This window comes from Aquarana catesbeiana, linkage group LG06 (assembly GCF_042186555.1).
Source record: "Aquarana catesbeiana isolate 2022-GZ linkage group LG06, ASM4218655v1, whole genome shotgun sequence".
Classification (NCBI taxonomy): domain Eukaryota; kingdom Metazoa; phylum Chordata; class Amphibia; order Anura; family Ranidae; genus Aquarana; species Aquarana catesbeiana.
The window spans coordinates 108,925,941-108,949,332 of NC_133329.1; the positions used below are offsets into that span (position 1 = coordinate 108,925,941).

Here is a 23,392-nt window from a genome sequence, read left to right on the forward strand (position 1 = left end):
ATCGATCAAAATTCTTTTGATCGGTACTAGAGTACCTAGAATCCTAGAGTACCTGCAGGGGCTTGACCTTCCAGCGGTCCCTGAAGAGGAATTGGAGCTACTAGATGCCCCAATAACACAGGAAGAAGTCCTAAGAGCAATTAAGGATATGGCAACAGGGAAGAGTCCTGGCCCCAATGGGTATTCTATTACGTACTATAAGAGGTTCCAAAAGCTACTGGCCCCTAAACTATGTGATTACTTGAAAGCTCTAGCAGAAGGGGAAAATCTTCGGGAAGAGGCATTGATGGCCTATATTACTCTGATTTTAAAAGAGGGCAAGGACCCAATGGCACCGGAGAGCTATAGACCAATATCATTACTAAACACTGACATAAACATCTTTGCAAAAATAATAGCGGGAAGATTAAAACCACTTCTGCCTTGATGAGTTCACAGTGATCAGGTGGGGTTTGTAACAGGGAGGGAAGGGAAAGACAACAGTCTTAAATCCCTGTGCCTGATACATGAGGCTAGAGAGAGTGGGGACCCGGTCGTACTACTGTCGATAGATGCCGAAAAGGCCTTCGACACAGTCGACTGGGGCTTCAAGATGGGAACACTGAGGCATTTGGGAATAAAGGAAAGGATGATGCGATGGATATCCGCATTTTACTATCACCCAACAGTTAAAATAAAAATAAATGGAAGTCTCTCTCCCTCCCTGGAACTGTTTAACGGTACAAGACAGGGCTGCCCCCTTTCACCAATGCTATTTGTACTGGCATTGGAACCCCTGCTAGCCGCGATCCAGGAAAATACCGACATAAGAGGAGTAAGAGTAGGTGAAAAGGAATATAAGGTAGCTGCATACGCAGATGATATACTATTTTATATCACAAACCCCAGAACAACAATACCAATCGTAATAAAGGAACTACAGCAGGCAATTCAACCTACATTTCGCTTCGTTTGGTGTAGAGAAGAGCTTGGCTATTTAGGCGTAAAACTTACAGCATCATTGTCAACTCTCTATGCGGCTAACTATATCCCTATACTGAATAAGGTCAAAGACCAACTAAACTATCTGAGACACAAACCCCTATCGTGGTTAGGGAGGATCAATGCTTTAAAAATGTTCATCCTGCCAAAATTACCATACATATTCCAAATGGTCCCAATAAGAGTCCCACAAGATTTCTTCGCGAAATTAAGAACTCTAGTAATAAAATATATATGGAGGCACAAACACCCTAGAATCTCATATGCAACACTTGTAAAGGGGAAACAATTAGGGGGATTATCAGCACCGGATTTTAAAAAATATTATCAGGCAACTATTATCTCACGGATAACAGGTTGGATACATGATAAAGACGGGAAAGGGTGGGTGAATATTGAAAAAGCCCAAAGCAAAGTAGACTTAGGGAAAAGGGTATGGATCCCACATCAATATCGCGAATTATCAAATAGCACAAATCCACTAACAAAAAACACTTTTAGGATATGGGATGGTTTGAGTAGATTATATCACTGGCAATATAACTCCCCTTTAATTTCTTTACTAGACACAAATTATTTTAAACCTGGGAAAGATGAGCACATGTATTTTATTAGATGGGCAAAGAAGGATGACATAACTTTACAAGATGTAATGACGGGAAATAGATTATGCACTTTCTCTGAATTAACACAAAAATGGGGAAACAGACCACTAAATAGATGGAGATATGCACAAATACTGCACTTTTCACAGACACTCCCCCAGCCACTACGGGGAAGAGGTAATATAAGGCCTATGGAGAGGCTACTCTCTTCCCCGGGGTGCTTGGGCCAGAGTATATCTAAAATATATAAAATATTGGTAGAAGAAACAGAACCTAAATACCCACCCTATTTGGGGAAATGGGAAGAGGAAATAGGTGACCTGCGGGATGAGGAACATAGGTGTAAGATTCTTAGGATTCTAGGGATATTAAGACAATAAAAATGTGTTATAAACTGATGGCGAGATGGTATGTTGTCCCGCAAATAGTACAGAAGTATAGTGTAGAGACCTCACCAAAAAAGGATAAATGGCGCTAGAACATACAAACATGCATATAAAGAGTCCAAAGTAAATGTGAAAATAGAGACCTCACCAACATGCTGGAGGGGATGTGGCGCCCTGGGGACCTTTGCACACCTATGGTGGGACTGTGTGAAGATCCAGCCTTATTGGGAAAGGATCATAGATAACATTTACCAAATAACAGGAGAGCATGTTCAGAAAGAGCCGTGGATATGTCTGTTCCATGATACGGATAAAACAGTAGCTCAATACAAGAATACCTTGGTACCTCACCTTCTGAATGCAGCCAAAAGCCTGATCCCAAGAGTGTGGAGAACTCCTGATCCCCCCATAATTAAAGAATGGATAGTAAAAATAGATTGGTTGAGATCAATAGAAGAAACAATACATAGAAGTGAAGACTCCATTGAAACATATAACAGTGTATGGGAGAGGTGGCTAGAGTTTAAAAAATCATTAGAATATATGATGATGGTGGAGTGTTAAGAGGAGTCATGAGGGTGGATGCATGGGGGGTGGGGGGGAGGGAGAGAGAGAGAAGGGGGGAGGGAGGGGTGGTTATGGGATTTATTTAATTATCTACTAAACTTTGAAATTTTCTTTTCAGGTTATGTGATGAAGGATGGTATGTCTAATATAGATTAATGTATTGAAAATGTAAGGCGGAGATACCAACTTTTGTAAAAATGTAATAATTAACAAGGCTGTTTAACCTGAATAGCCTATACCAATAAAAAGAGAATATACAAAAACAGAACACTGCATGCATAGAAAAAGCCTATGTGTTGGAGCAGCGCTAAATCAAAATACACCAATATGCATATTAAAACTCAAAAAACATATGCAAAAACAAAGACAATGAAAAAAAATATTTAGGGCTGCGAAAATTAACAATTAATTCCTCGATTAATCGTTAATTTTTTTGATCGATCAAAATTCTTTTGATCGGTACTCACCTCTCTGCCGGCTTCCGGGTCTTCATCGAGTTCCGTCGAAGATCCGGCGACGTCACGGACACCGACGTCACCGGACTCCTCCCCCCTTCCCCAAGTGCCTCAGTCTGCTAACGAAGGGAACGGGGGAGGAGTCCGGTGACGTCGATGTTCGTGACGTCACCGGACAGCCTGGACAGTCATGGTAAATATGGATGTGGTTAACTAGAATCATTCAGTGAGCTAAGTGTAGGCAAATTTGATAACCTCCGTTTTTAACATTGTTGTCCTTAGAGGCTGATAAGCTGTGATATTTTTGCCGTGTGGATCGGCTTCTGCTGATGCCATGACGGCGGCGCTTGCTTTTGATTGACATGTGACGTCCTACCCATGCCCCGCTATGTCCATTGCCATAACAACGGTGCTATTTAAATAGACTGTAGGGTGACGCCGTAGCCCCGCCCCGCTGAGGAAGTTCTGATTGAACGTGATGTGTACGGGGGGAGGAGCTACGCATGACGTCACCCGCTGCTGCCCTACGGAACTAACACGATTGTCGGCTTTACATGCTGTGTTTTTATCATCTTTATGTGAGTAGTTTGTGTTTAAACACAAAAATTAAATCTTATACTTAAACGGTGAGCATTTAGATCTTTTCTTTCTACCCATGACCTGGCGTCCTTGCTGAGATCTGTATGTGCGTTATAATTAATCGAAATTAGTCGAATAATCGATTTAAAAAAATCGATTAATCGAACACGAAAATTTTAATCAGTAACAGCCCTAAAAATATTATATAGAAAATGAATCAGATTAAAAATCCAGTGCAAAAATTATTAAAAATCAAATGGCAATAAAGTGCAGTCCTTCTTCCAAGATAAATGGTGAATGATTATCAAACAAATCCCAGTGTCAACGATCATATATTAGTGCTGAATCCCAAAAAAGGCACAACTATGCGGACCCCACTCTGCTGTGGCTACTCGCATATCTTCAATTTCAAATGTAAGGCCCCTTTCACACGGAGGGGGGGTCCCCCAGCTCAGCGGGAGATCGCTCCGTTGATCTCCGCTGAGCCGGAGGATGACAGGAGGGACCTGTCAGCGCGCCGCTGATTCCTAATGAGAGATCAGGCGAAAACGGACAGCATGTCCATTTTCATCAGATCTCACCCGATCCACCAGATGGATGGCTGAACGTATCACCATACGCCTGTCTTAAGCGGATCGGATGGCAGGCGGGTGTCATCGGACACATCTCCGCTGACATCCGCCTGCCCACAGGAGTCAATGGGTGGCCCGCTCGGATCCGCCTGAAAAACAGACAGGTGGATCAGAGCGGGCTTGTCTTGTGAAAGGGGCTTAAGTCTAACTTTGTTTTAAATAAACCATTGTTTCATACTACACCATGAGGAGATATTTTCCTTATTACATGTGCGTTGACCATTGACGGATGAGACTGCTTTGGTAGTTTGGATTTGATCCTTGGATTTGACTTGAGCGGCCATTGCACATGGTGGTGGATTTTTGCCCTTTTTGGGATTCAGCACAAATATATGATCTTCGACACTGGGATTTGTTTGATAATCATTCACCATTTATCTTGGAAGAAGGACTGCACTTTATTGCCATTTGTTTTTATATAATTTTTGCACTGGGTGTTGACTCTAAGAATGACATCACACAGGTTAGGGGCCTCAATTGATTTCCACATTTTCGTTATGGTAAATCTAGCCACTATAAGAATATTCGCCACTAATATTCTGTATTGAAATGGGAAAGTGTCAAGGTGATACCTAAAAGGGCCATAGCAGGTGATAGTTTATCAAGTTGCCTGTGAGAGAGGCAATAAAGGTGGATATCGAGTTCCAGAAACTGGTCAGATTTTTACAACTCCATAAAATGTGGAATAAGGAACCAACTTGATCCGTACAACGCCAGCATAGTGGTGATGTAGATGGATATATTTTAGCTACTGTATTTATCGGCATATAACACGCACTTTTTCCCCCTGAAAATCAGGGGAAAATCATGGGTGCGTGTTATAGGCCGATCCCCGCCGATTTTGTGTCATTGGAGCGATCGTGGAAATTGCCGCGGTTGCCGCCAACATACACAGCCGTGGGTAGATTAAAATATGGCGCCAAGACTGCAGGGATTAGTCGGAGCCGAGATACACATACCCGAGTGTTCTCGGCACCGCTCACAGTCACGCCCAGTCCCGCCCTATGATGGACATAACACAGGTCCAAGGTGCGGGACTGGGCGTGACGGCGGCGCCAAAAAAAGACGAGAACACTCGGGTATGTGTATCTCAGCTCCGACAAATCCCTGCAGTCTCAGTGCCATATTTGAATCTACCCACGGCTGTGTATGTCGGCGGCGAGTGCACAAAGCTGAACTGACATGGCTGGACTGGGGCAAAGCTGCGCTGGAGCAAGGCTACACTGGGGCAAAGCTGCACTGGGGCAAGGCTGCATTGGGGCAAGGCTGCACTGACAAGGCTGCACTGACAAGGCTGCACTGACAAAGCTGCACTGACAAAGCTGCACTGACAAAGCTGCACTGACAAGGCTGCACTGACAAGGCTGCACTGGGGCAAGGCTGCACTGACACTGAAAAGGCTGAAGATGGACAGATAAGGCTGCATTGATGGGCATATTAATGTAAGTTTTTTTTTCCTTAAACTTCCCTCCTAAAAGTTTTTTTTCCTTAAAATTCCCTTCTAAACTTGGGGTGCGTGTTATACGCCGGCGCGTGTTATACGCCGATAAATACGGTAATTTGTAAGGAGTTAGGTACTATCTATTCAATATTTTCTGAGAGTTGTCCCAATGCTCTAAGCAGGATGTTGCAGTTTGGTTTAATTTCATAGCATTGTACCAACATTCGTCTGAAAAGGATTGTCCTAAATTTTTTTCCCATTTATACATATTAGGGTTTTTCTCATATTTAGGATACTGAGAAAAAACTTTATAGAAGAAAGCTATACTTTTATATTTTACAGGTTTGTTAATGGTGAGGTGTGACCAAATTAAAGATGGAATTTCAAAATCTTGATGTGGATTAAAGCTTTGCAGATGATTAAGCTTATTTAACTTATCATCAATCGTGGCTTTGTATCCTGAGGGAAGGTGTACGTAAAAGTTAAAGCCCTCAGCAATCCATTTGTTCATCGAGAGTCGGCCTCTACAGTAGTCAAGGGCTCTGAGTGGTATAGGTATCTTTTTTAAATGCCCTAGCGCATGGAAGTTTGAGACAAGAAACTTCCATGCTAACAGGGTAGCTTTAATGGAAAGCAATTTAGGAACTATGACCTTAGGGAATATCATGTAAGCCACTGACAGGGCAAATAAATCATTTCCCTTGGTGATTTCTCTTTCAATGGATAACCACAGCTTATCGTCATTTGGGAAGAACTAGTCTTTCATTTGATCCAAAAGTGTTGCGTAGTAGTATTTATGCATATCAGGTAAGTTCATACCCACTTTGTTTTTAGAAGATGTTAAAATAGAGAAAGCTACCCTTGGTTTTTTGTTATTCCAGACCAGGTTTCTCAATTTAGTATTTAGAATCTTGAAAAAGCTTGAAGGTATTGGAATAGGTATGGCTCTAAAAAGGTAGAGTATCTTGGGTAGGGTTTGCAGTTTAAATGCTGCAATTTTGCCTATCCAGGATAGGTGCGTTTCTTTTATATTTTGAAAATCTTTAGAAATCAAGTCTAATAACTTAGAAAAATTAGCTGCATATAGTTTTTTTGCGGGAAATGTAAGGTTGATACCTAGATAGGTGAACGAAGATGCATCCCAATTGTAATTATATATTTTTTTGAGGATGGTAGAGGTATCGTTAGATATATTCATAGGTAGGGCAAAGCTTTTCCTATTGTTAATTTTGTAATAAGATACTTTACTAAAGGAGTTAAGTATTGATTGTAGCACATGCAGGGATTTGTTGGGACTAGTTAAAGATAGAATGATGTCATCGGCAAATAGCCCAATTTTATGTATTCTATCACCTATCTTTATTCCTAAAATATTTTCATTGGACCTAATGGTTTCCGCTAAGGGTTCAATTAACAAAGAAAATATAATGGGTGAGAGTGGGCAACCCTGTCTGGTGCCATTCGTGAGGTTAAAAGTCTTAGACAACATTCCCGAGGTGGAAACTTTTGCTGATGGTTGTGTATAAAGTAGCATAATTGCTTCATGGATAAATCCTGAAAATCCAAACTTCTCAAGAGTCCTGGAGATATAGTTCCAATGCACTCTATCGAATGCCTTCTCTGCGTCCAGACCTAGGAGCAGAGAAGGCGTTCGTGTGTTCTCAACGTAGTTAATCAAATTGATCATCCTTCTCGTGCTGTCTGGGGCTTGACGACCCTTAACAAAGCCTACATGGTCAGAGTCGACTAAGTAAGGGGTAATTTCTAACAAATGATTGGCCAATATTTTGGTATAAATTTTAATGTCCGAATTGAGCAACGATATTGGTCGATAGTTTAAAGGAGATGTCAAGTCTTTGTCATTTCGGGAGAGTAATTATTACCGCTTCTAATAGTTCTTTTGGGCAACATTTGGCTGTAGCTATGCAATTAAACAGGTTTGTTAAGTGCAGAGCTAAAATATTAATGAATGTTTTGTAATATTCGTTGGATAGACCGTCATTACCTAGCGATTTATGCAGCAGAAGGTCTTTTATAACTTTCTGGGTTTCCATTAACGATATGGGTTGATTTAGTGCGTCAAGTGTATTAGAGTCAATTTTGGGTAAGTTCACTTTGTCTAAGAATACTGTAATGTCTTTTAACGTTGGTTGGATAGTATCCTTGTCATTTTTTAAGTTGTATAAATCTCCATAATAATCTGAGAAAGCATCTGCTATTTCTTGTGGGTTTATTAAAGCTTTCCCAGATTTATGATGAATTAGTCTATCAATTTTTTGTGTTCTTTGGCGGTGACGTAGTGCAGAAGCCATCAATTTGCCTGCCCTATTATTTTGGGAGTAATAATTCAATTTCAGTCCTTTGAGGTATTTGTCATGGTTAGTTAATAAAGTTGTCCTAAGCCCATTCCTTTTGTTGTTGAGTTTTTGTAATAAGTTAGAATTTTCTGGAGATTGCTTATGTTCTTTTTCAAGACTAGATATAGCTTTTAAAAGGGTATCAACAAATTTTAGCCTCTCTCTTTTATCCCTAGATGCCATCTGGATAAGGATACCCCTAATAAAGGCTTTGTGTGTACATCACAGATTTGTAGTGGATGTAGAGCCATTATCACTAAAACCAAAGAATTCTGTCAATCTGTTCTTCATTGCAGACACGTATCTCTCTTGAGAGAAAAGAAATGTATTATTCTTCCAAAGGGTTGATGTTAAGCCTTGTTGGCCTGTTGTAATTGATAAAGTGATTGGTAAATGGTCCGACCAAGTGATATTATGAATTTGTGCATCTGAAATTTTTTGTAAGAGCATTTTGTCTGCAATGAAGAAATCAATTCTGGAATATGTTTTATGTACATTAGAGCAAAATGTGTAGTCTTTTTCAGTAGTATGCAAACACCTCCATGGATCATATAAATCTTCCTCAGCGAAAATATTACCAAGACTCAATCTGTTTGTGCGGTCTCTTTTAGTAGTATCTACATTAGGATCCATTGGGGCATTAAAATCTCCGCAGATGATAATATGCCCTTTCTGTATTTTCCGTACCTTTCTCAGCAGCTTACGTATGAATTTTTGTTGATGCTTGTTAGGAGTGTAAATGTTGGCTATTGTGTAAGTAACATTGTCTATAATAGCAACTAGAATTATATACCGATCATGGTCGTCTATTACTGAGTCCAAAAGGTGGAATGAGACTGTCCCTTTGATTGCCGTTATAACACCTTTCTTCTTCTTGAGGTTGTTAGAGCAGAAGATATGTGGGAAAAGAGGATGCAAAAATTTAGGTGCTTTATCTTTCGCAAAATGCGACTCTTGTACACATATGATGTCACTCTGAAGTTTGATAGCATCAGTCCAGAGAGCTTTTCTTTTATGAGGAGTGTTAAGCCCGTTGGTGTTCAGAGAAAAATTGCGACATTTTTTAAGGTGTTGATGGTAAGTAGCAGCGACATCCTATTGTGGATAAGCCAAGATATATATTGATCATGTTCCTGAGTGGAGAGACCAACCTTGAAGGAAAAAAGATAGATTCTCATAGAATGTATGAGTAATTTTGAAATCCCGTTAGAAAAAAATATAAGGAGACAAAAATAGAAACAATCATAAAAATTCAGAACGTTGAAGAAAAACTTTGAGTCGCCATGCAACTGTAGGGTGCACTTATAGATAGGGGGAAATTTACCATTTCCTTCCGGGGTAAAAGTTTCCCTGAGAACAGATAGGTTTGAGGGTTTAGCAATATAAGCAGTGAACTGTAGTAATCCAGTGAGTTTAGGCATGACCAAGTCGCTTTTCTTGTGCGATTTATACTGCAAATTATTTGCTCTGAGCGTTATCTTCATCCATAGGGAGCAATCCCCATTTCCCCAACAACTTCAGGCCGTCATCCAGTGTATGGATATTGTAGGAAACATCATTACGATCAATTTGGTTGGGAAACCCCATCTATATTTGAGATTATGAGTACGGAGTAACTTAGTAATGGAATTCAGGTTTTTCCGTGCCAATAAAGTTGCTTGTGAAAGGTCTGAGTAGAAAAAAATACCTGCATATGGATCAGGTAGTGGGACATGTTGTTGTGCGCTTTGCATCAGGAGATCTTTAATATGATAGAAATGAATTCTCGCAATAACATCTCTTGGGAGTTTTTCTGATATATGCGAAGGTTTTGGCAATCAATAAACCCTGTCAATTGTGAGCTCCTGATGCGGGATTTTGGGGAGTAGGTCAGACATCTTTTTTTTCAAAAATCCCTGTAATTCAGTATTTTTGACAGTTTCTGGGATCCCTCTGAATTTTATATTATTGCGTCTGGATCTGTCCTCGATTTCTGACACTTTCAACTTAAGTTGCCTCAGTTCTTCTATTAGCTCAAAATGGGAGTCTACCAATTCATTATGCGCGTCAGCGACATCCTCCATTTTGTTTTCCATGTCATCAATTCTTACTCCTATACCTTCTATTGCCACATTAGTTTTGTGCATATATGACTGCACATCCTGTTGAATCGCTCCTCTCAGGGACAAAAGCATTTCTTTGATATCTGTATCAAGTATAGGCTGTCCAGATGTGGGGAAGGCAAGCAGTTTATCAGCACAGGGATTATTAACAAGTGGCTGGTCATAATCAGGCAGTGAACTACTGGCATGTTCATCTGAGGGGGAAAGCCTCCTTCTTTGTCTCTGAGGTCCAATAATTTCCTCCCCATGTCAGAGTCAGACACATATCTGCCATTTTCAGTGTTACCAAGTTCACTGTCTCTGTCACTGAGGCGTGCTGGCTGCTGTTCAGCCCTAGAGTGCTGAGGTAAAGCTGTGCCATTTTTCCACACAGAATCACTATAGTGATTCTTAAATGACCCCAATTTCCTGGGTCCTCCGCGTTCTTTCCTTTTCCCCATTGTGACACGTTATTACTCCAGATATTCTAGCATCTTTTTGTGCCCTCAATACCTCTTTTAGTTGCCATGTGTCGCTTCAGGGAAAGTCAGTGCTGCAGAGCTCAGATAGATAGCAGCCATCTTCCTCCACTGCCGGCCACGCCCCCCCTATGTTTTTTGAGTTTTAATATTCATATTGGTGTATTTTTTGATTTAGCGCTGCTCCAAGATATAAATACTTTATTTACAATATTGGTGTTAGTGACACTAGAGAACTTTGGCAGCTATATCACCATTCTTTTACACCGCACTTTATTATTTGATTATAGTTGTAATCTATACACTGAGTAGCGCATAAGTTAATTTTCATTTTTCGCATGCATAGAAAGTCTACAGCATCAATTGAACCAGGCCCTAGCTAAGATTGATGACTTTGAAAACCGTCCCCACAGTATAATTTCTGTATTCGTGGATTGCCGGAATCTATTAAGGATGTTGATGCCACGATTCGCACCTTCCTCATGGAACTCATGCCTGAGTTGCCTGATCATCGACTTGATCTGGATAGGGCCCATCATGCATTACAACCTTTGCACCCAGACAGGCCTCTCCGAGACATCATTGTCAAACCTCAAAATTATAAAACAAAGAGCTGGTGATACTGAAATCCAGGGCGACTCCCTCGCTCTCCCTGCTGCTCCATCCTATACAAGTCTTTGGGGATATTTCCCCCTCCTGACCCACAAAGCCAATTCCTTCAGATAAGCATTTCCCTTTCATCTATCCTTTATGTATGCCAATCGCCAACATTCCTTCTCTACCTTCCAGGAGAAAGAGGAACTATTGCTACGCCTCGGATTGACCTCTCATGACAGTTCGTCCCCAAGGGCCTCTTCCCATGAACCGTATTGTCCCGAAGGACCTTCTCGCCCTCTGTCTCTGTTTGGGGCATCAAGCTTTATCCAGGCTCACTGGATCTGTTAAGACTCCTTGAAGATAATGATGTAGCCCTGTATGGGAATCAGGGGTTTCCCTCAGTTCAGTGTTAATTTCGTAGACAAATACATTTTAGTCAAAATTTTCATCAGTGGCCTTTTTATAGTGACGAAAACTAAACAAAAAGTACACCACATTTTTGTCTACTGATGAAAACTATGAGGAAAATCAATTCCGATTTCAGTAACCTGTGTAGAGCCCGTGAGTGCTTCCACTCCCAGCAAGCAAGCGAGTCCGTAGCATGCTTAGCGCTGGGATGGTATCATCAGCAGGAGAATAAAAATAAAATGGAGGAGAGTAAAGTTGATTTATTTTTTTACTTGACAGGTGTCTTTACCAGGGGTCTCAAACTGGCGGCCCTCCAGCTTTTTGCGGAACTACAAGTCCCATCATGCCTCTGCCTGTGGGAGTCATGCTTGTAACTGTCAGCCTTGCAATGGCTCATGGGACTTGTAGTTCTGCAACAGCTGGAGGGTCGCCAGTTTGAGACCCCTGCGTTTAAACTGACTTCATCTGCAGAGCAAAGTTTTTCCCTTTGATCTATAGATGAAGAAAAACAGTAAGATACAAAAAGAAACAATGTTTCTTTTTATCTTTTGGCTGAGGCTGAGCAATGTTGTTGATAAACATTGCCCAGCTGCTTTTTTTTGACAGCTCCAACTGCCGGTGTCCTGTCGAATACTGCTTCCCGTCGAAAAATGCTTCTGATGGGTCTGCGCATGCGCAGTTTCAAATGTCACTCCAGGTGATATGTTGATCAGTTGGCGTGACGTTAACAGAGAGGATGCGCAGATCGTTGGAGGCATTATCCAACGCTATGCAAACAGCGGAGGAAGAACGTACTTGTCAGATTCTACCTTGCTGTTGCAGGGCGGGTTTTCTGTGTGCTGAAGGACGTGTTTTGTGTGTGTTGCAGGGTGGGTTTACTGTGTTGAACGGCGGGTTTTGCCTGTGTCTAAGGGTGGTGTCAGACTTCCACGTACCTGACCGATGAGCCCGATATAGCAGGGGGAGGTCTCCCTTACGTGTCTGGTTCATGGCCCCTGGTAGTATGAACAGGAGGCACGGAAGCACAGAATGTTATGAGAGCCTGGCGGGTGACTTGCGGAAGTAAAGGCCCAGGATCCTGGTGCAGGTGGGTTGGAGATCACTAGTCAGCTGGAGCACAGGCAGCAGATGCAGAGTGGGCAGTTCTGGTCACAGGCAGAGTTGGCAACAGGCGGGCAGCACAGTACAAAGGAGCAGGCAGGTTCAGAGTCCAGGTCACAGGCAGGGTTGGCAACAGGCGAGCAGCGTAGTACAAAGGAGCAAGCAGGTTCAAGGTCAAGGACAGGCTGGGGTCAGATGCTGGCAGAAGACATAGAGTTATCCAAAGGACAAGCTGGGTAGTCAGGAGATCAAACGTTTAAACAGATTAACGGGAACACAGATACAGGGAGCTGCAGATCGGACGGCACTGAGCAAAGTGCACAGACAGTTTAAATAGGGCGATTGGCACCAAGCGTCATGTGCGCCGATGCGCACACACACACAAGCGCGCCCGTACAGTGGCGAGCACCCCAGGGCGCCTGGTACTGAGTCTGTTCCGGGAGCTTCTCTGACAGGTGGGTTGCAACACCCCCAAAACCAGCCCCCAACAGCGAGGCAGAATCTGACAAGTACGTTCTCTTGGCTCTTTGCAGATCGTCGGATACTGCCTCCGATGATCTGTGCATGCGCTGTGTTGATCAACATACCAGCTGGAGTGACGTTGCATACTGAGGCATTTTTCGATAGAACACCAGGACTTCAGTTTATACTTCAGCTGTCAACAGGGGAACCCCACAGACAGCTGAATTTGTCATCGGTTGTTAAGGACGTGGCAGCCCCATTCCTTAACAACTGATAATTGCGGGGTTTTTTTTTACATTTCAACTGTCAGTGGGGTAATCCCACTGTCAGCTGAAAGAACCGAGCCTGAAAGTATCAGTTTCAGGTATCGGAGCATTTGCACGAGTACCGATACTCAAATGCTTAGTATCGGCACCGATACCGTTATTGGTGCAACCCTACCAATCACTATTTCCTTTGGTGAGCCTCAGCACTCAGGCTTAGCTAGTGGTATCAGCAGGTGATCCATAGACATTATTTCACTGCTCAATCTGTGTTAATTCCTGGTCAAATTGAAAGGGTGAGGAGGGGGCATTTTGGCACCTTTGCTTTGAGTGCCAGAGGACCTTGTCCTGGTACTGCATGTACAGTGGCTTGTGAAAGTATTCGGCCCCCTTGAACTTTTCAACCTTTTGCCACATTTCAGGCTTCAAACATAAAGATATAAAATTTTTATTTTTTGTGAAGAATCACCAACAAGTGGGACACAATTGTGAAGTGGAACGAAATCTTTTGGATTTTTGAAACTTTTTTAACTAATAAAAAAAATGAAAAGTGGGGCGTGCAAAATTATTCGGCCCCCTTGCGTTAATACTTTGTAGAGCCGCCTTTTGCTGCGATTACAGCTGCAAGTCGCTTGGGGTATGTCTCTATCAGTTTTGCACATCGAGGGACTGAAATTCTTGCCCATTCTTCCTTGCAAAACAGCTCGAGCTCAGTGAGGTAGGATGGAGAGCGTTTGTGAACAGCAGTTTTCAGCTCTTTCCACAGATTCTCGATTGGATTCAGGTCTGGACTTTGACTTGGCCATTCTAACACCTGGATACGTTTATTTGTGAACCATTCCTTTGTAGATTTTGCTGTATGTTTGGGATCATTGTCTTGTTTGAAGATAAATCTCCGTCTCAGTTTCAGGTCTTTTGCAGACTCCAACAGGTTTTCATCCAGAATGGTCCTGTATTTGGCTGCATCCATCTTCCCCTCAATTTTAACCATCTTCCCTGTCCCTGCTGAAGAAAAGCAGGCCCAAACCATGATGCTGCCACCACCATGTTTGACAGTGGGGATGGTGTGTTGAGTGTGATGTGCTGTGTTGCTTTTACGCCAAACATATTGTTTTGCATTGTGGCCAAAAAGTTCGATTTTGGTTTCATCGGACCAGAGCACCTTCTTCCACATGTTTGGTGTGTCTCCCAGGTGGCTTGTGGCAAACTTTAGACGAGACTTTTTATGGATATCTTTGAGAAATGGCTTTCTTCTTGCCACTCTTCCATAAAGGCCAGATTTGTGCAGTATACGACTGATTGTTGTCCTATGGACAGACTCTCCCACCTCAGCTGTAGTTCTCTGCAGTTCATCCAGAGTGATCATGGGCCTCTTGGCTGCATCTCTGATCAGTCTTCTCCTTGTCTGAGCTGAAAGTTTAGAGAGACAGCCAGGTCTTGGTAGATTTGCAGTGGTCTGATACTCCTTCCATTTCAAAATGATCGCTTGCACGGTGCTCCTTGGGATGTTTAAAGCTTGGGAAATCTTTTTGTATCCAAATCTGGCTTTAAACTTCTCCACAACAGTATTACGGACCTGCCTGGTGTTCCTTGGTCTTCATGATGCTCTCTGCGCTTTCAACAGAACCCTGAGACTATCACAGAGCAGGTGCATTTATACAGAGACTTGATTACACACAGGTGGATTCTATTTATCACCATCAGTCATTTAGGACAACATTGGATCATTCAGAGATCCTCGCTGAACTTCTGGAGTGAGTTTGCTGCACTGAAAGTAAAGGGGCCGAATAATTTTGCACGCACCACTTTTCAGTTTTTTAATTGCTAAAAAAGTTTAAAATATCCAATAGATTTTGTTCCACTTCACAATTGTGTCCCACTTGTTGGTGATTCTTCACAAAAAATTTAAATATTATATCTTTATGTTTGAAGCCTGAAATGTGGCAAAAGGTTGAAAAGTATAAGGGGGCCGAATACTTTCGCAAGCCACTGTAATTTAAAGAAGAACTATGGGAAAAATTGTTGTTTTTTTTCATTTTGGATAGAGAAAGATTTTGCCATCTGTGTCCCAATGCAGGGATTTGCCTTCACTTCTGTCCCATATCCAAACAGAAAGTGAGAGTAAATCCCTGAAAATTAGGGGAATATCTTGGGGATTCCCAGTGTCATGTTTCACATGCTTTGTGATATGCCTTCAAATGTTTTATGCATTCCTTGTCCCTGGTTCCTCCCCTTCCTGTAGCTCAGTTTTATCTTGTATAGATAGCTCCACCCTTTGTTCATATTTCCAGTAATGCATCTCAGCCTCATTTCTCAAGGAGTCGATCACATTATGATCTTTTGACCTATCCGATGTTCATTACTGTAAGATCCTCACAGTTTATGGATTAAACTTCACAAGATCTTCAAGGTGTCGTCTGGATTGAGTCACTGTCTGTTAATTCAGCTAAGATTGGGTTATCGATATCTCATCACAACTGTAAGTTACAGAGATCACAATTTTAAATGCTTAGATTGGAGAGGCAGAACACCCAGGCCTCCTGAACTAGTGTCCCCATTGGAAGATTTGTTAACTCTTCTGTTACTTTTTAGGGGACAACCCAAAATTTGGGATTCTCTTTAACTTTTACTTTCAGTGATAATGGTAAACAGGACAAATAGAGAGCGCGAATCTCCCTAATGGGGGAACAGGTAGTAATAAAAATTGACAGGCATTCTAATCCATCTCAACTCTGTCCAAAACTAAAAAAAATACCTGTTGCAAGATTTTATAACAAAATATAAAACTGTTTTGTATTTTTAACAAAAAATAAAAAACCCAGAGATGATCAAATACCACCAAAAGAAAGCTCTATTTGTGGGGAAAAAAATCATAAATTTCATTTGGGTACAGTGTTATATGACCTTGCAATTGTCGTTCAAAGAGTGACAACGCTAAAAGTTGAAAATTGGTCTGGGCAGGAGGGGGGGTTTAAGTGCCCAGTAAGCAAGTGGTTAAAGTGATATTAAAGTCTTGTTTTTTTGTTTTTATTTTAAAGATAACACATTATACTTACCTGTTCTGTGCAGTTTGTTTTGCACAGAGCAGCCCGGATCCTCCTCTTCTCTGGCCCCTCTTCAGCAATCCTGGCCCCTCCCTTCTACTGAGTGCCCCCAAAGCAAGCAGCTTGCTATGGGGGCACCCGAGCCAAGCTGCTGCTCTGTTCGCCCATTCAGACAGGGAGCCATGGCTTGGACCTGTCCCCTCTCCTCATTGGCTCATTGACTTTGACAGCAGCGGGAGCCAATGTCGCCCGCTGTGTGTCTTAGCCAATCAGGAGGGAGAGTCCTGGGTAGCCGAGTCTCTCGAGCAACATTGCTGGACTGCAACAAAACACTTCTTTTATGGTAAAGTGCGGAAGGTAATGATTTATCAAATGTCAAATTATAACTTCTGTCTGTATCTTCCTGTCACTGTCTCAGGCTGTCACAGGGACAGGAAGTAAGGGGAAATTTCCCCAAGGGGGTCATAGACAGTAAAAAAAAAAAAAACCTTGGCAGAATTAGTTATTCCTCTCAAGACTATCTAGGGCATGGACAAAGTACAGATGTGAACTACCTTCTTGGTTTAAGTAGCAGACTTTTTAATTTGTCAATATTCCTTAAAGTGGAGTTCCACCCACTTTTACAACTCTTCAGCATCCCTCACTAAACTGTGCACTGTAAACAAATTGGATATTTTTTAATTTTTTTTCTCAGCGCCTGCTGTATTCATTTTTCACTTCCTCCTCCCTGGCCGCGGCCCATCGCATCATTTCCTATTTGCAATGCCTTCTGGGAAGGAGCGGCAACTTCCTCTGAAACCTATCACACTGCTTGTGCTGCACTGAGCATGTGCGAGATCTGCAAGAATGAGACCCAGGAAGAAATACAGTCTGGCTTCAGATGCCCACACTTAAGATGGCCACGGCCTGCTGTAAGTTTATAAAATAACAAACTACTTCTATAAACTAACAAAACAGACCTTAGTTTACAGACTAAGTTTACTAGAATACATTAAGCTTGTGTATTATAGGGGTATTTTTATTTTAAAAGTATAGTTTCGTCCGGAACACCACTTTAATATGTGTGACATTTAAATCTCATTCACTGAGTTCAAATGCAAAAAAAAAAACAAAGTAAGCGTATTACTCCCCATCACACAAGACTGCTTCAAACTGGATGCTACGAACAATGATGATTTGTCACTTACAGGCTGGCCTGGATATGTAGAAGAGTAGACAGATTGGACACGCTGGTCTCCTGATGATCAGTTATTGCATCAGTTGGGGGGTTAGCCTACAATACAGTATTAAACAAATAATTGTTTGTCACAAACCCTCTAGAGGGGTTTTATTACAAAGAAAATTTGCTTTGCTTTTAAATCCTTACATGTATTTTGACCCCTGATTTCTCCATATAAAGGAACATGTATACACAAAGGTAATGTCACACCGTGAAAGGTCCCATTCACACTATGTGCAGTTACCTGTGTTTTTCCATGCAGAAAAATGCAGTTAACTGCAATGACACATAGAAAACAATAGGTCACATATAAAACAATAGCTCTGCATTGCAGAGCTGTGCAATTTTATGCCACTTGTTTGCATAATATCGCACCACAAAAAATAAATATTTCCTGACGCCAAAATGGCAGCATACATGTGATATAGCTCCGCCCCTATATCCACCCACAGGACTTGTTTAAATCAATAAAAGTCTGACTGAGAGCAACCTCTGCCATTCTCCTTTTTGCCCTCAAGATATACACCTGCAAGACCGTGATGTTGCGATGAGTCCCTACCTGCCGACTCTGTCTGTGTCCGTCTGGGTTTAGCCTCTCCCAGGCGCAGTCCCACATCTTAGGTTGCTAAATGCACCACCAAGGTGGGGAGCCCCTTCTGGTGGTCTTTTGGGCCTGAGGAGTTCTCTAACTAGAGATGTCAGAACCTCATGTGGTGCACCTGAGCTGGTGTTTGGTTGCTGGAGTTTATGCTGCATGTGTTTCTCTGCACACCTGAGCTGGTGTTTGGTCACTGAAGTCCATGCTGCATGTGTTTCTCTGCACACCTGAGCTGGTGTTTGGTCACTGAAGTCCATGCTGCATGTGTTTCTCTGCACACCCGAGCTGGTGTTTGGTTGCTGGAGTCCATGCTGCATGACTCTGTTTGCATCATCAGAAAGCAATCCTCAGTGGGACTTTGCTCAAGAGGCACTCTCCTTCGATAACTTCAAGGGACAGAGTCCCAGATCTGCAAGAGCTTGGGGCTACAGAGTCTACGTCTTACTCCTCCCGGACAAGTTGGGCACAGGCACCTTTTGTGCCCAAAGTGGCTTCATTTTTCATGTTGAAAACAAAGTGGTGGTTCCATCCTTTTCAGCAGAGACAGTACCTAACATACACTGGATGTACCAAGTGTCTACAATGCCTACCCTCAAGCAGCTTCCTAGTTAAAATCCTCTGGAGGGCTGTTTGTGTTTCCAACAGGCAAATTCAGAAGAGGAAGCTACAGCAAAACCTTGTCATCTTGGAGAGTCAGGTCATCCCGAAAACATACAGTGTGACCAGGCAGGAGCCTCCAGAAATGATAGAGGCTCATTCAGCTAGGTCAATTTATACATCTTTAAATTCTGACATTTGCCTATGGAGACATCTGCAAAGCAGCAGGCTGGTTGGTGCAGTGCACCTGCCCCAGGTGCTACAGGGAAGATCCAGGGGCTTGTACATCAATGGACTTCAACGGAATGACGGTCCAGGCTTCCATGTTCTTTGTAATAAAGTTTGATTATACATTTTAGCCCTCCCTGTTTAGCTCAATATGTATCACATGTATGCTGCCATTTTGGTGTCAGGAAAACGGAAAATTGTATCAAATACTTATCATCATTTTCCTTTCCTGATTCCAATCCATGGCAGCATACGAACCCTTCCTTTTTTGATCTTGTTATTTTTACGGAGAATGGGGGAGGTTTCTCTCAGTCAGACTTTTAAAAATGTAAACAGCTCCTGTGGGTGGATATAGGGGCGGAGCTATATCACATGTATGCTGTCATGGATTGGCTTCAGGAAAGGAAAATTACGGTAAGTGTTTGATACAATTTTCTGTTATGCCGAAAGACTTGCATAAAAATGCAAGAAGACGTGCAAAAATATGCATAAAAATGCGCGGAAACACGCCAAAACTTGTAGTGTGAATGAGCCCTTAAAAATAAATGTAATTGATTACAATTAAAAACATAAAATAATTAAAAAACAGAAAAAAAAATGATGCACACATAGCACATGTACAGTATAACTTACAATATATCCTATGCAAATTAAAGCAGAACTGAACCATCAGCTGGGTCGGTGCACACTTACCTCCCTATCTGCTCCTCCACTACTACCGTGTTTCCCCCAAAAATAAGACCTACCCCGAAAATAAGCCCTAGTGTGATTTTTGGGGTGGACTGCAATATAAGCCCTACCCCGAAAATAAGCTCATGTTCGGTGCAGCGCCGCATGGCGTTCAGAAGATCTCCTCTTCTCTCAGTGGGTAATCTCGGGCGGGCCATGGAAGACAGCTCGGGCGGGCCATGGAAACGCCGAGCAGGGCTCAGTTGATCTCCTCTTCTCTTGGGTGTCAGCGGGGGATTTCCCCCTCCCTCCTTCTGCAGTGCTCAGAGCAGTGGAAGACAGCTCAGTCAGGCCATGGAAGAAGGTATTTGCACTGTTGCATTGCAGAAACGCACACCTTTTGCATTATGTGATCCTGTGATAGAGGGGGTTCTGTCATTTTGCAACCACTGGGAAGATAGCACATTGCATGGCAAGCCCTACCCTGAAAATAAGCCCTAGTGTGTTTTTGGCTGACAAAATTAATAAAAGACCCAGGCTTATTTTCGGGGAAACATGGTAGTTGGTCAATATTAACTATCATCACAATGTTAATGATTCTGCCATCTTTTCCCAGACTTTGTTTAGGACTGGTGTCTTTTCTCTTTGGCCATCGGGCATGCACTGTTACTGTAACTCCTGCACTGATTTTGCATCTCGTGTGCTGAAGTTACATCATCCTGGATCCCACCTTGTAAGAAGGGGTTAGGATCCCTTTTAGTATGGTACCACCAGGGGCATAACTAGAAATCACAGCCTCCCAGCTGGCAGCTTCCCGTCCGCTCTCTCACCCACCCACCGAAACGCCCAGCTGTGTCCACTCGCACAGTCAGTGTGACTGTGCGAGCGCCGAGCAGACGGGCAGCTCATCCACCGCACCGCAGTCACTTACACGCGGACTTACAGGACCCCACTGGGCTGCGGTCCCCATATTGCCCACGTGTGTCGCTATGGCGGTAGTTTTGCCACTGGGTACCACCCTGTTACCTACTTGGTGTGGGCTGGACTCTCTTTTTTGGAAGAAGGTATAAAAAGGGGGAGGAGTTATGGGGGAGGCAGGTAGATAAAAAGGAAAAGCCATGGAATCCTCTAGTGAGTGGTAGGAAAAATGCCATGCGTGTCTCCCCCCTGCAGGCCCTATTTGGCAGTGATTGTCATTTCAGAGTCGGCAAACATCAATCCCATTGTGTCATATAAGGTATAGGAGGATGTCCTTGGTTCAGCATGTGGTGTTATTGGCACCACTAGGAGACCTGCTTACAAGCACCAAGGCACTGCAAGGGTATTTTTTCATCAATCCCTGAGTTTAGCTTTAAATTAGATATTCATTTCCAATTATATTATTGTAACCAAAATTGGTTCTTCCATCTAGGGACTAAAGTCATTTGTAAATGGTCAAATATACAAATTTATTTTTGCAATTTATCCTATTTTTTAATGCTAGAATTATGTTTCTTTGACAATATTTAAATTCACTGTGTAGCACTCACCACCCAGAGAGGCCACCCAGGTTTTACCAGTTCAGAGGCTGCCAGATTCTGTCTAGGGGATTTATTTTCTGTAAATTTATTGCAGCAATCAACAGAAAAGTGGATGGGGTACAGGATACTCCAAAATACTAAACAGAAACAAGGAAATATAAATATGGATGAATGAATGTACTATATGAAACAGCAATTAACCCATCAAAGCAGCGCTATTTTCAGTCTTCAATGCTGACTGATAAAACAAAGTCTTTGTAAATGCAAGCAAAACACATGCAGGCAGGTAAATTCCAACAAAGACACAGCGGTTGGAGCTCGGTCTGGATTCCCTTATATGAATAGTAGATCTGATGAGTGCACCTTTCACCATCTATTGGGACACCTTGTGCTGCACACACCCCATAGGGGTCCAAACTCACCGGAGCCAGGAGGTTAACAAGCCTTGGATCAAATCCTCTCTCTGTTTACTCCCGAAGTCCTCCAGGGTTGATGATCAGATAACAGCAACAATGTCCACATGTAAAAAAGAGACCCCGAATAGTCCAGTACCGTTTTGATAATTTATTGTAAGTCACAAATAAGAGAAAAAAAAAAAAAACTAATAAAGTAAATACACTGTAAAAATCAGTGGGCGCAGTTCCTTACAAAGGATAGCCTTCTAGCTTTCAGTTGGTTGGTAATAGTGGATAACTCAAACTGCTTCTCTCAAAGCACAAGGGTACTGGTTGCAGACTGGATGGATGTTACACACTCACAGCTGATCAGTCCTTCATTCCACTAGTATACAACTACAAGCTTGGAGCGCACTGCATGTCAGCCAGGCACAGCTGATCCGCACTTCCTCCCTCTCGTGTCTGAAGCTTCAGGCTAAAAGCACACTGCATCCTCACGTGATAACGGTTGCTGTGGTATCGTGCTCTGACTAGTTTCGTCAGGAAGACTTTTTCAAAGAGCACTTTGAAGGACTGATCAGCTGTGAGTGTGTAACATCCATCCAGTCTGCAACCAGTACCCTTGTGCTTTGAGAGAAGCAGTTTGAGTTATCCACTATTACCAACCAACTGAAAGCTAGAAGGCTATCCTTTGTAAGGAACTGCGCCCACTGATTTTTACAGTGTATTTACTTTATTCGTTTTTTTTTTTTTTCTCTTATTTGTGACTTACAATAAATTATCAAAACGGTACTGGACTATTCGGGGTCTCTTTTTTACATGTGGACATTGTTGCTGTTATCTGATCATCAACCCTGGAGGACTTCGGGAGTAAACAGAGAGAGGATTTGATCCAAGGCTTGTTAACCTCCTGGCTCCGGTGAGTTTGGACCCCTATGGGGTGTGTGCAGCACAAGGTGTCCCAATAGATGGTGAAAGGTGCACTCATCAGATCTACTATTCATATAAGGGAATCCAGACCGAGCTCCAACCGCTGTGTCTTTGTTGGAATTTACCTGCCTGCATGTGTTTTGCTTGCATTTACAAAGACTTTGTTTTATCAGTCAGCATTGAAGACTGAAAATAGCGCTGCTTTGATGGGTTAATTGCTGTTTCATATAGTACATTCATTCATCCATATTTATATTTATATTTTTTTATTAAGTGGCTGCTGAGAGATATCTCACTCAGAATATGGTGACATCAGGTTAAATCACTGTGGTTTATTACCATTATTATCTTCCATCTGTATATACCGAATATCCTTTAGCGCTGAGATAGGAGGATTGGAGTAGGGCGTATTGTCTCCTTTTTGTTTGTAGAAACAAGGAAATGTCTCTTAAACATGAATCATCTGGCAACAGCCATATTTGGAGGAAGCAGGGTTCACCTGTTAATCTGAGACTCTTTATGAGAAGTCCCAGTCTTTACAGCAACTTCTGGCATTTAGTTTCCTAAGGAACATGCACACTTGGAGTCTTAAGCAAGGGTCCTACTCACACTGTCCAAGGGGCTAAGAATATGCATGCATCATACATACTAGGGGGAGTACAACTGGGGGAATCAATGGTGAAGAAGGATCTGGGTGTTCTGGTAGATCATAAGTTTAATAATAGTGTAGCACCCTGGTGCTTAGGCAGGGTTGCTCCTAAATTTACCTGCCAGGTATAGCTACCTTGGCTAATTGTT

General features: G+C 42.4%; 1 protein-coding gene across 3 annotated transcripts in view; it reads right to left on the bottom strand.

Moving 5' to 3' along the window:
- LOC141148855 (histone lysine acetyltransferase CREBBP-like) overlaps positions 1-23,392 on the bottom strand; it is a 107,006-nt gene that overhangs the window by 23,585 nt on the left and 60,029 nt on the right. For all 3 annotated transcript variants that reach the window (XM_073636657.1, XM_073636656.1, XM_073636658.1), the window contains one exon: positions 17,626-17,711. In XM_073636657.1, coding sequence (XP_073492758.1) covers positions 17,626-17,711 — 86 coding nt within the window. The remainder of the gene's footprint in view (positions 1-17,625; positions 17,712-23,392) is intronic.